General features: G+C 41.6%; 1 protein-coding gene across 1 annotated transcript in view; it reads right to left on the bottom strand.

Annotated features, from left to right (window-relative positions):
- The window catches only part of ADAMTS12 (ADAM metallopeptidase with thrombospondin type 1 motif, 12), a 390,158-nt gene that overhangs the window by 8,611 nt on the left and 369,594 nt on the right, over positions 1-11,953 (bottom strand). The window contains exon 23 of the mRNA XM_010853830.1: positions 7,227-7,386. Within this exon, the coding sequence (XP_010852132.1) occupies positions 7,227-7,386 (160 nt within the window). The remainder of the gene's footprint in view (positions 1-7,226; positions 7,387-11,953) is intronic.

Below are 11,953 nucleotides of genomic sequence, written 5' to 3'. Positions count from 1 at the left end.
ACAGCTGCAGATGGTGACTGCAGCCATGAAATTAAAAGACACTTACTTCTTGGAAGGAAAGTTATGACCAACCTAGATAGCATATTCAAAAGCAGAGACATTACTTTGCCAACAAAGGTTCGTCTAGTCAAGGCTATGGTTTTTCCTGTGGTCATGTATGGATGTGAGAGTTGGACTGTGAAGAAGGCTGAGCACCGAAGAATGGATGCTTTTGAACTGTGGTGTTGGAGAAGACTCTTGAGAGTCCCTTGGACTGCAAGGAGATCCAACCAGTCCATTCTGAAGGAGATCAGCCCTGGGATTTCTTTGGAAGGAATGATGCTAAAGCTGAAACTCCAGTACTTTGGTCACCTCATGTGAAGAGTTGACTCATTGGAAAAGACTCTGATGCTGGAAGGGATTGGGGGTAGGAGAAGAAGGGGATGACAGAGGATGAGATGGCTGGATGGCATCACTGACTCGAAGGATGTGAGTCTGAATGAACTCCAGGTGTTGGTGATGGACAGGGAGGCCTGGTGTGTTGTGAGTCATGGGGTCGCAAAGAGTCGGACATGACTGAGTGACTGAACCGAACTGAACTGAGAAGAGATTAATTCTTATTTTATTTTTTAACTTTACAATATTGTATTGGTTTTGCCATACATCAATATGAATCTGTGCATACACACTGAGGAAACCAGAATTGAAAGAGACACGTGTACCCCAATGTTCATCGCAGCACTGTTTATAATAGCCAGGATATGGAAGCAACCTAGATGTCCATCAGCAGATGAATGGATAAGAAAGCTGTGGTACATATACACAATGAAGTATTACTCAGCCATTAAAAAGAATACATTTGAATCAGTTCTAATGAGATTAATTCTTAAATTTGTATGGAAACACAAAAGATTCCCCAATAGCCAAAACAGTCTTCAGAAAGAAGAACAAAGCTTGAGGTATTACATGTCTGATTTCCAACTATATGACAAAGCTATAGTAATCAAAACAGTATGGTACTGACACAAAAACAGACACTGCTCGATGGAACAGAATAGAGAGCCCAGAGACGGACCCACCCTCACAGGGGCAAATAACCCATAACAAAACAGTGAAGACTATACAATGGGGGACTGACAGCCTCTGCAACAAATGGTGCTGGGAGAATGAACAGCTACATGCAAAAGAATCAAACTGGGCTATTCTCTCACACCATGCACAAAAATAAATTCAAAGTGTATTAAAGGCTTAAGCGTAAGAAAAAACCCACAAAGTTTCTTGAAGAAAACAGCAGTACATGCTTTGATGTCAGTCTTAGTAATTTTTTTTTTGGGGGGGGATCTATTTAGGCAAGGGAAACAAAAGCAAAAAATAAATGGGGATATATCAAAATAAAAATCTTTTGCATAGTGAAGGAAAATATCAACAAAACATAAAGGATGCTTACTGAATACCCAAGATCCTGATGCTGGGAAAGACTAAAGGCAGGAGGAGAAGGGGATGACAGAGGATGAGATGGTTGAATGGCATCACCAACTCAATGAACATGAGTTTGAGCAAGCTATGGGAGTTGGTAATGGACAGGGAAGCCTGGCGTACTGAAGTCCATGGGATCACAGAGAGTCAGACACGACTGAGCAACTGAACTGAACTGAATAGGAGAAGATATTTGCAAACAGTGTATTTGATAAGGGGTTACTATCCAAAATATACAAAGATCTCATACATCAACATCAAAAAGCATACAACCTGATTAAAAAATGGGCAGAGGATCTGAACAGAAATTTTTCCAAAGACATACAGCTGGGCAACAGGCATGTGAAAAGATGCTCAGCATTACTAATCATCAGGGAAATGCAACCCAAAACCACAATGAGATATCACTTCACACCAGTCAGAATGTCTTGCATCAAGAAGATCACAAATCACGAATGTTGGCCAGAATGTGGAGAAAAGGGAGCCCTTGTGCCCTGTTGGTGGGAATGCAAGTTGGTACAGCTACTATGGAAAACAATATGGAGATTCCTCAAAAAATTAAAAACAGAACTACCATACAATCCAAACATTCCATTCCTAGGTATTTACCCAAAGAAAACAAGAACACTAATTAGAAAACACATATGTACCCTTATGTTCATTGCAGCAACAATAGCCAACATATGGAAATGACATAAATGTCCATCAATAGAAAAATAGATAAGATGTATATATCATTCAGATATGTACAATGAAGTAATACTCAGCCATGAAAAGGAAATGAGATCCTGCCATTTGCCACAATATGGATGGACCTAGAGGGTATTAACACTAAATTAAATCAGACAGAGATCTTATATGTGGAATCTCCAAAAATAAAAAACAAAAACAGACTAATAGATACAGAGAACAAACAGGTAGTTTCCAGGAGAGTGTAGGGTAAGGGGAGGAAAGGAAATAGGTGAAAGAGATTAAGAGGTACAAACTTCCAGTTACAAAATTAATGAGTCATGGGTATGGAATGTACAGTGTGAGGAATACAGTCAATAACTCTGTCATATATTTGTATGGTTACATACCATAACTAGACTTATCATTATGATCAGTTTGAACTGTATAGAAATATCAAATCACTATGTTGTATACCAGGCACTAACAGTGTTGTGCTTCAAAAACTAACTCATAGAGAAATAGGTCAGATTTGTCATTACCAGGGGTGGGATCTTTTCACCAGATCAAAGACAGAGGATAAGATGGTTGGATAGCGTCACCATCTCAATACACATGAGTTTGAGCAAACTCTGGGAGATAGTGAAGGACAAGGAAGCCTGCAGCACTGCAGTTCATGGGGTCACAAACCGGCGGACACAACTTAGCAAGTGAACATCAACAACAGAGGTGGGTGGTGTGGTGGGGGCGGGGATTGGATGAAGGCAATCGAAAGGTAGAAACTTCTGGTTATAACATAAGTACTAAGGATGTAACATATAGCATGAAAAATATAGTTAGTGATGCTGTACATTATATATGAAAGTGGTTAAGAATCCTAAGCATTCTCATAACAAAACAATTTTCTTCTATTTCTTTAATTTTGTATCTATGAGATGATGTCCATTTGCAAACTTTTCATGATTATCACTCCCTGTTGTAATTAAATAATTACATGTAATTAAATAATTATGCTGTACACCTTAAACTTATTTAGTGCTATATGTCAATTATATCTCAAATAAAACTTGGACAAAAAATTTTAGAAGTCTACTGACTCAAATGTTTATTTGTATCAACTTTAAGTACTGTCATTCCTTATTTCTTTCATTATTTGTATTTACTTCTGTACCCCTCATTCCCCAAATTAAAAAGCAACAACTCAAGAATGGTGTGCATAAAGGCTTAGCTTTTGATTTTTAATCATTATGAATGTAATGTCTAGCATATGGATGATACTCAGTAAATATTTCTGAAGAATTAAAAAATTTTTTTTCTAAACCTAGATACTTGGATTCTATAGTCTCCACTACACAAGTGGTAATTCTAATTTAAATTTTAAGTCACTAGCAATTTAGACAGCACGTAAAGGAAGTAAAAGGCAAACCTTACATGAATTCATACCTGATTTTACAAGATGGGTGTGTGCTCAGTCGCTCAGTCATGTCTGACTCTTTGTAACCCCAGGCACTATAGCCCACCAGGTTCCTCTGTCCATGGGATTTCCCAGGCAAGAGTACCAGAGTGGGTTGCCATTTTTGTCTCCCAGGGAACTTCTCGACCCAGGGATTGAACCCGTGTTTCCTGTGTGTCCTGCATTGGCAGGTGGATTCTTTACTACTCACCACCTGGGAAGTCCAAGATGGGCTCGGGGGCACGTTTACTGTGGTGGCTGGCCAGCTGAGAAGAATCTGGGCATTGGATGACTCATTTCAAAGCATTTTAGAGGGCATGGGTGTCAGGGTAGCTTTTCTTAAATCCAAGAATCTCATGCAGCTGCTCTTTCCTGTTGTTTCTATATGAGTAAGCATGGTTCTGCCTTCAAGAGAAGCTTGTAATTACCTTTTGTGGTCCTGATAATTGTTGGTGAGTAGAATTCATTGTTATTTACATCCATTGCCAGCCAACTGGAGAAGGCAATGGCACCCCACTCCAGTACTCTTGCCTGGAAAATCCCATGGACAGAGGAGCCTGGTGGGCTGCAGTCCATGGGGTCGCTAAGAGTCGGACACAACTGAGCGACTTCACTTTCACTTTTCACTTGCATGCACTGGAGAAGGAAATGGCAACCCACTCCAGTGTTCTTGCCTGGAGAATCCCAGGGATGGGGGAGCCTGGTGGGCTGCTGTCTATGGGGTCGCACAGTCGGACATGACTAAAGCGACTTAGCAGCAGCAGCAGCAGCCAGCCAACTGTTAGTCATCATCTCTTCAGTGTGAGATTTCAATGTAAAATTTACCAGATACACATTTAACCCAATTTTGATTGTTGAAAATTGTCTTAAACTCTCGTGTTGCTGGGCAGTGCAATGTATGTATAATGTAAAATAACCAATAGGGACTTTCCTGGCTGTCCAGTGGTTAAGACTCCATGCTTCCACTGCAGGGAGCATGGGTTCAATCCCTGGTCAGATTCTGCAAGCTGCATGGTGCAGCCACAAACAACAACAACAAACCCTAGGCATGGTCAACCAAGACTATGTTGCTGCCTCAATTATATAAAAACCAACATAACTTAGAAGAATTCTGTGCCCTCAGCATTTTAAAAACGTGGTACCACAGAATGTGATGAAATGAAAGGAAAAGAGTTCCAAATTGACCCTTTGGTCTAGAACAGGATGCTTCTTATGAAAAGAGGCTCATCACTGCTAATTATTAGAGAAATGTGAAACAAAACTATGATGAGGTACCTATAGATTATCATACTAAGTGAAGTCAGAACGAGAAAGACAAATAACACATGCTGTCACTTATACTGTACGTGGATTCTAAAATATGACCCTGATGAACCTGTCTATGAAACAGAAACAGACTCAAAGGCATAGAGAACAGGCTTGTGGTTACCAAGCACGGGGGTGGGAGAGGGATAGATTGGGCTCCTGGGATTAGCAGGTGCAAACTATTATATACATAGAATGGATAGACAACACGGTCCTACTGTATAGCTCAGGTAACTATATTCAATATCCTGTGATAAACCAGAATGGGAAAGAACATGAACAAGAATATATACAATGGAATCACTTCATTGTACAGTAGAAATTAATAGAACTTTGTAAATCAACCATAGTTGAATAAAATTTAAAAAATAGAACAGGGTGCTTCTCAAGCTTTAAGGCACATCCAAATCACCTGGGATTCTTGTTGAAATGCAGATTCTGATTCCGTAGGTCTGGGGTGAGGCCAGAGGTCCCGCATTTCTGACAAGCTCCCAGGTAATGCCAATGCAGCTAGTCCAGGGGCCACACTTTGAGTAGCTGAGAGTCTGGAAGGCTAAAACTTAATAAAACCTCTGAAAACAAGCCCCCAGTAGCTCTGTTTGGAGTTTCGAGTAAGGCCAATGACAGCCACTGTCAAATGCATGCTGGTCAGAGAGAAGCTGCATGTGATCATTAGATCTTAAGCATTTTCTCAGTGCACTTTGTTCAGGATTTCCAACCCATACCTCTCTCCTGACTTCTGCACCTGTGTAAAAACCAATCACAGGCCACTCCTACCTAAGGATTCATAGACTGCTCTGAAAACATATCCCACACAGAACACAATACCTTTCCTGGTTCCCAAATCCACCCTGGGCCTCCTCTTTCAGGGAATGGTAGCCTCATCTACTCAGCTACCCAAGTCAGACATCTGGGCTTTGTTCTCCCTCCTCTTTTCCAGCACAAAGTCCTATCAGGTCTCTCTTTTAAGCAGCCCTTGAATCCACTTACTTCTGTCTGTCTGTGCTTCTGCTGCCTTAGTTCACGCCACACACATTTCCTGATTAAGGTACAGTTGCGTCCCTGACCTGGTCCCCTTCTCCACCTTCCACAGTGCAGCATGCATGACTCTCTTACCTTGACTCCCCTGTTTGGAATACTTCAAGGGCTCCCATCTGCCCTAGGCATAAATCAGCTCATCAGCATGCTTCACGAGGCTCTTTATCCTCTAGCTCCAGCTTACCTCGCTAGTCCTACTGCTTCCTAACTCCCCTTGAACTGTGTACTGTATTTAGACTTACATGCCATGACATCATCTTCTTCCTGCTTACTGCATACCCTGAAAGCTGCTCTTGGAAACTGCAGCCTGACCTTTCTACTCATCCTTCACTTCCCTCCACCCCCACCCCCAGTTTATGTTTGATGACCTTCCCAAGTACTCTCTTAACATCATAACCTCACTGGTTGGTGATCTTCCTCATTTGATATTATGTTTGGCACACAGCAAGTGTCCAACAAATATTTGTTAAATAAATACACGATCTGTAGATAAACAATCTTTAGGGAAACTCTTCCCATTATATTTACTCTGACCACAGTCTCTGCTGAATGCCAGCCCTCAGTGCTTGGAAGGAGGCAAGGAGCAGATCTATAAACCACAGGTTTCACTACTTCTCATGCTGAAAAATATTTGAAAAAAGGCTACTACCAGTAGAGAGCCTTAAATACCTTCAAGTCTACCTTTCCGTCTACCTTTCCTGGGAGCTTTTGGTCAATGGTATGAGAGTGTGGGTGTGTGAACTCTCAGCCCATTGGCCTCGAGAGCAGACAGCTCTGAGACTTAACTTTCCCCTGGAGCGTGCCCGTGGGACCAGGTTGAAGTCAGGACTGTGTCTGAAATGGCAGGCTGGCTGTGCTTTCTCCCTTTTCTGTCTTATTTCCCTCTCCCTCAGCATCTTCCATGGGAGCACTTCCTTAATGAATCCCTGGCACACAAATGTGCACCTTGGAGTCTGTTTCTGCAGAACCTAAGACAGCAGTGCTGGATAATAGTAAGGGCCATTTAGCACTTGACTGGGTTCCTGAGAAAGGCTAGACAGAACATTTCTCAGAAACCTTTGAAAAAACAGAAGCGATTCTCATTTGTGTGGGAAGTCAGTGTGAATGTGCTCTGAGATAGGAAAAAGGATGAGATAGTCCCTCAAGGAACTAGTGTCAAACTTCACCAAATCAGACAAATGGCTCCCAGAGGAGCTGGCTCAGTAACAGGGACTAAAATGGCCCACAGACCAAGTCATGCAGGAGTTTACTTATGAAAAGCTCTACGAAAAGCTCTATGCCCCGCTGAGCAAAGCCGTTCACCTACCAGCATTCTTCCGGCAGGCCTGCGGGTTGCACTTCTGGAATTCTGGGGGTCTGGGTTCATGATCACACAGGCATTGGTCCTGGCCTTCAGTTTTATTGTTCTCTGAGGCCACACAATGGACAGTCCTCTTCTGAAAGCCACCTCCACAGGACACAGTGCACTGGAAGAGAGGGGCACATGGAGAGAGTCAGAATTCTCCCCCAAGATCGCTGGGGGAACTCCAGCAGAGGTGCTCTAACCCCACAGTGGTCAAGTAGGTTGTGCTGCGAAGTCCCTTCAGTCACGTCCAACTCTTTGTGACCCCATGGACTGTAGCCCGATAGGCTCCTCTGTCCATGGGATTCTCCAGGCAAGAGTACTGGAGTGGGTTGCCATGCCCTCCTTCAGGGGAACCCAGGGATTGAACTCACATCTCTTAAGTTTCCTGCACCAGGAGGCAGATACTTTACCACTAGTGCCACCCGGAAGGACGGTCAAGTAGGGGAAGCCTCAATTATCACAGGTCTTTTTGAAGGAGTCATCGAATAAAAGCAGGAATAATTTGGAGATGTGAATTTAGGAAGAGTTTAGGTTATAGACTGGCAATTGAATTTGGCTTAATTTACTATTGGGTTCTCTGAAGAATGTGGACAGAGGGTGAACTGCAAGCAACATAGAAAAAATTTCTTATCTGGGCCCTGGTGCCTCAGCAAACCAGTTTCTCTAAACTGGTTTCAATCTGGGCCTGGGAATCAGGTGTAAGGAGAAGGCACAGAGCTACAAGGAAGGCTGAGAGAGGATAAAAAGGGAGGAGGGAGAAGAAAAGCAAGGTGGAGTGGAGGGAGGATTTGGAATGGGCTTAGATACATATGTGGCCTCAAGCCACCTAACAGACAAGATTCATGTAATGTCCTTATGTATATGGCTGCCTGGAAGCAGAAAGAGACTCTCTGGGCTGTGAAAACCATCGGGGGATGTAATAAAATGTGTCTGAATATATTATATATACATATATATAGATACTCTTTTTAAAAAATTATTTTTATTGTGGTAAAATATATACTGAAGAATTGATGGTTTCAAATTACGATTCTACAGACAACTTTTGAGAGTCCCTTAGACTGCAAGGAGATCAAACCAGGCAATCCTAAAGGAAATCAATCCTGAGGGTTCACTGGAAGGACTAATGCTGAAGCTGAAGCTCTAACATTTTGGCCACCAGATGCAAAGAGCCAACTCACTGGAAAAGACCCTGATGCTGGGAAAGATTGAAGGCAGGAGGAGAAGGGGACAACAAAGGATGAGACAGTTGGATAGCATCACCAACTCAGTGAACATGAATTTGAGCAAACTCTGGGAGATAATGAAGGACAGGGAAGCCTGGCATGCTGCAGTCTATGGAGTCACAAAGAACTGGACATGAGTTAGTGACTGAACAATAACAACAAAAATATGTAAAACATAAAATTTATTTTAACCATTTTCCACTATACAATTTCACTTAAATACATTCACATTGTTCTATGATCGTTACCACCAAACATCTCTAGGACTTTTCCATTTTCCCAAATAGAAACTCTCTACCCCTCAACCCACCCCTGCCCCACCCCTGGCAACTATCATTCTAAATTTTTTCTCAATGAATTTGACTACTTGAGGTACCTCATATGAATGGAACCATACAGTATTTGTCATTTTGTGACTTGCTTATTTCAATTAACATCTTCAAGTTTCCTCCATGTTACAGCAAGTGTCAAAATTTTCTAAGATGTGACAACATTCCACTGAATGTAGAGAACACATTTTCTTTATCCGTTGATGGACACTTGGGTAGTTTCCACCTTTCAGCTATTGTAAACCACATATACTCTTATGATTCACATTCTATTTCATATTTTACTACTTTTAGCCTCATCTCTCTTATATAATTAAAATCTCCCTAAGGGAAGAAACCAGTTCTCCATTCTTTATCCTGCATGGCAGGTAGGTAAGTGCTAAACATAGCCTGACCATTCAGTAAATACTCATTGATTGACTGACAGAAAAAGACTGCTGCATGCCAAATTCTGGAAAAATCTCCAGGCCTTAAATATTCCATCTGCCATTTGAATTACTGTTGGTCAACAAGACTGTAGTTGTTGTTCAGTTGCTAGGTCATGTCCGACTCTTTGCGACCCCGTGGACTGTAGCATACCAGGCCTCCCTGTCCCTCACCATCTCCCGAAGTTTTCCCATGTTTCATGTCCCAAGTTTCATGTCCATTGCATTGGTGATGCCATCCAGCCATCTCATCCTCTGATACCCTCTTCTCCTGTCCTCAATATTTCCCAGCACCAGGGACTTTTGCAATGAGTCAACTGTTTGCATCTGGCTTAGACAGTCAATAAGATTGCTAGATTTTAAAATACTATCCACACTGGGGCACCACTGAAACTCAGAATACTGCTATCAGACCCTGTTTCTCACAAAACTTCAAATGGGATAAGAGGAGAAACATCAAATTTTTCTTAACACCCACAGCTTTATTTTAATCTGTTCTTCATAAAGCCTAGAGCAAGGTGATAAGCCTGCAACTTCATGTTGTTTTATAAAGTCAGAGATTCCTCTGATTAAACCTAAAGCTAACTTTATTCAGTGAATAAAATAGATATGAATCAAATTCTCTGTGGGTAAAAAGGTAAGAAAATAACTATGTAACTGATCCTGAGTAGACAAAGTATGCAACACAGGACAGAGGGAAGAACAAGGGAAATTAATAAAGGGTGTTGGATATCCTAGACCAGAATTCAGGAAACTTGGGTTTTCTCAGTCTTAAACATTGTCCTGGATCTCACTCAACCACTCTCTTTCTTCCACTGTAAAATAAGATTGTTAGATAAAGAACATATGACTTCCTTTCCTGCTTTTTACTTCTAAGGATGTGATGGAACTAGGCTGGGCTGGTGGTCCTGGTTGCTGAAGTCACACAGGCCCTTGGGCAGGACAAATGTAGATCAATGGAATACAACAGAAAGCCCAGAAATAAACCCATGTACCCATGGTCAATTAATCTTCAACAAAGGAGGCAATAATACACAATGGAGAAAAGACAGTCTCGCCAATAACTGGTGCTGGGAAAATTGGACAATTTACTGGTTTTCCAATGTTAAAGAATGAAATTAGAATATTCTCTAAAACCATATATAAAAAATAAACTCAAAATAGATTAAAGACCTCAGTGTAAGACTGAATACTCTCAAAACAGAGGCATAACACTCTTTGACATAAATCACAGCAATATCTTTTTTGATCTACCTCCTAGAGTAATGATATTAAAACAAAAATAAACAAATAGAACCTAATTAAATTTAAAAACTTTTGCAGAGCAAAGGAAACTGTAAACAAAATGAAAAGACAACCTACTGAATGGGAGAAAGTATCTGTAAATGAAAGGGCTGATGAGGGATTAATATTCAATCGACAAAAAGCTCAGGCAGCTCAATTTAAAAAAAAAAAAAAAGCCCACAACCCAATCAAAAAAATGGGCAGAATAGCTAAATAGACATTTTTCTAAAGAAGACATTCAGTTCAGTTCAGTCGCTCAGTCGTGTCCGACTCTTTGCGACCCCATGAATCGCAGCACGCCAGGCCTCCTTGTCCATCACCAACTCCCGGAGTTCACTCAGACTCACGTCCATCGAGTCAGTGATGCCATCCAGCCATCTCATCCTCTGTCGTCCCCTTCTCCTCCTGTCCCCAATCCCTCCCAGCATCAGAGTCTTTTCCAATGAATCAACTCTTCGCATGAGGTGGCCAAAGTACTGGAGTTTCAGCTTTAGCATCATTCCTTCCAAAGAAATCCCAGGGCTGATCTCCTTTAGAATGGACTGGTTGGATCTCCTTGCAGTCCAAGGGACTCTCAAGAGTCTTCTCCAACACCACAGTTCAAAAGCATCAATTCTTCGGTGCTCAGCTTTCTTCACAGTCCAACTCTCACATCCATACATGACCACAGGAAAAACCATAGTCTTGACTAGACGAACCTTTGTTGGCAAAGTGTCTCTGCTTTTCAATATGCTATATAGGTTGGTCATAACTTTCCTTCCAAGGAGTAAGCGTTTTTTAATTTCATGGCTGCACTTACCATCTGCAGTGATTTTGGAGCCCCCAAAAATAAAGTCTGACACTGTTTCCACTGTTTTCCCCATCTATTTCCCATGAAGTGATGGGACCAGATGCCATGATCTTCATTTTCTGAATGTTGAGCTTTAAGCCAACTTTTCCACTCTCCACTTTCACTTTCATCAAGAGGCTCTTTAGTTCCTCTTCACTTTCTGCCATAAGGGTGGTGTCATCTGCATATCTGAGGTTATTGATATTTCTCCCGGCAATCTTGATTCCAGCTTGTGCTTCTTCCAGCCCAGCATTTCTCATGATGTACTCTGCATATAAGTTAATAAGCAGGGTGACAATATACTGCCTTGACGTACTCCTTTTCCTATTTGGAACCAGTCTGTTGTTCCATGTCCAGTTCTAATTGTTGCTTCCTGACCTGCATATAGGTTTCTCAAGAGGCAGATCAGGTGGTCTGGTATTCCCATCTCTTTCAGAATTTTCCACAGTTTGTTGTGATCCACACAGTCAAAGGCTTTGGCATAGTCAATAAAGCAGAAATAGGTGTTTTTCTGGAACTCTCTTGCTTTTTCCATGATCCAGCAGATGTTGGCAATTTGATCTCTGGTTCCTCTGCCTTTTCTAAAAGCAGCTTG

Source organism: Bison bison, unplaced genomic scaffold (genome assembly GCF_000754665.1).
Source record: "Bison bison bison isolate TAMUID 2011002044 unplaced genomic scaffold, Bison_UMD1.0 scf7180017864331, whole genome shotgun sequence".
Lineage (NCBI taxonomy): Eukaryota > Metazoa > Chordata > Mammalia > Artiodactyla > Bovidae > Bison > Bison bison.
Note: the sequence above shows the minus strand (reverse complement) of the source record. Positions and strands in the feature narration are given on the sequence as shown.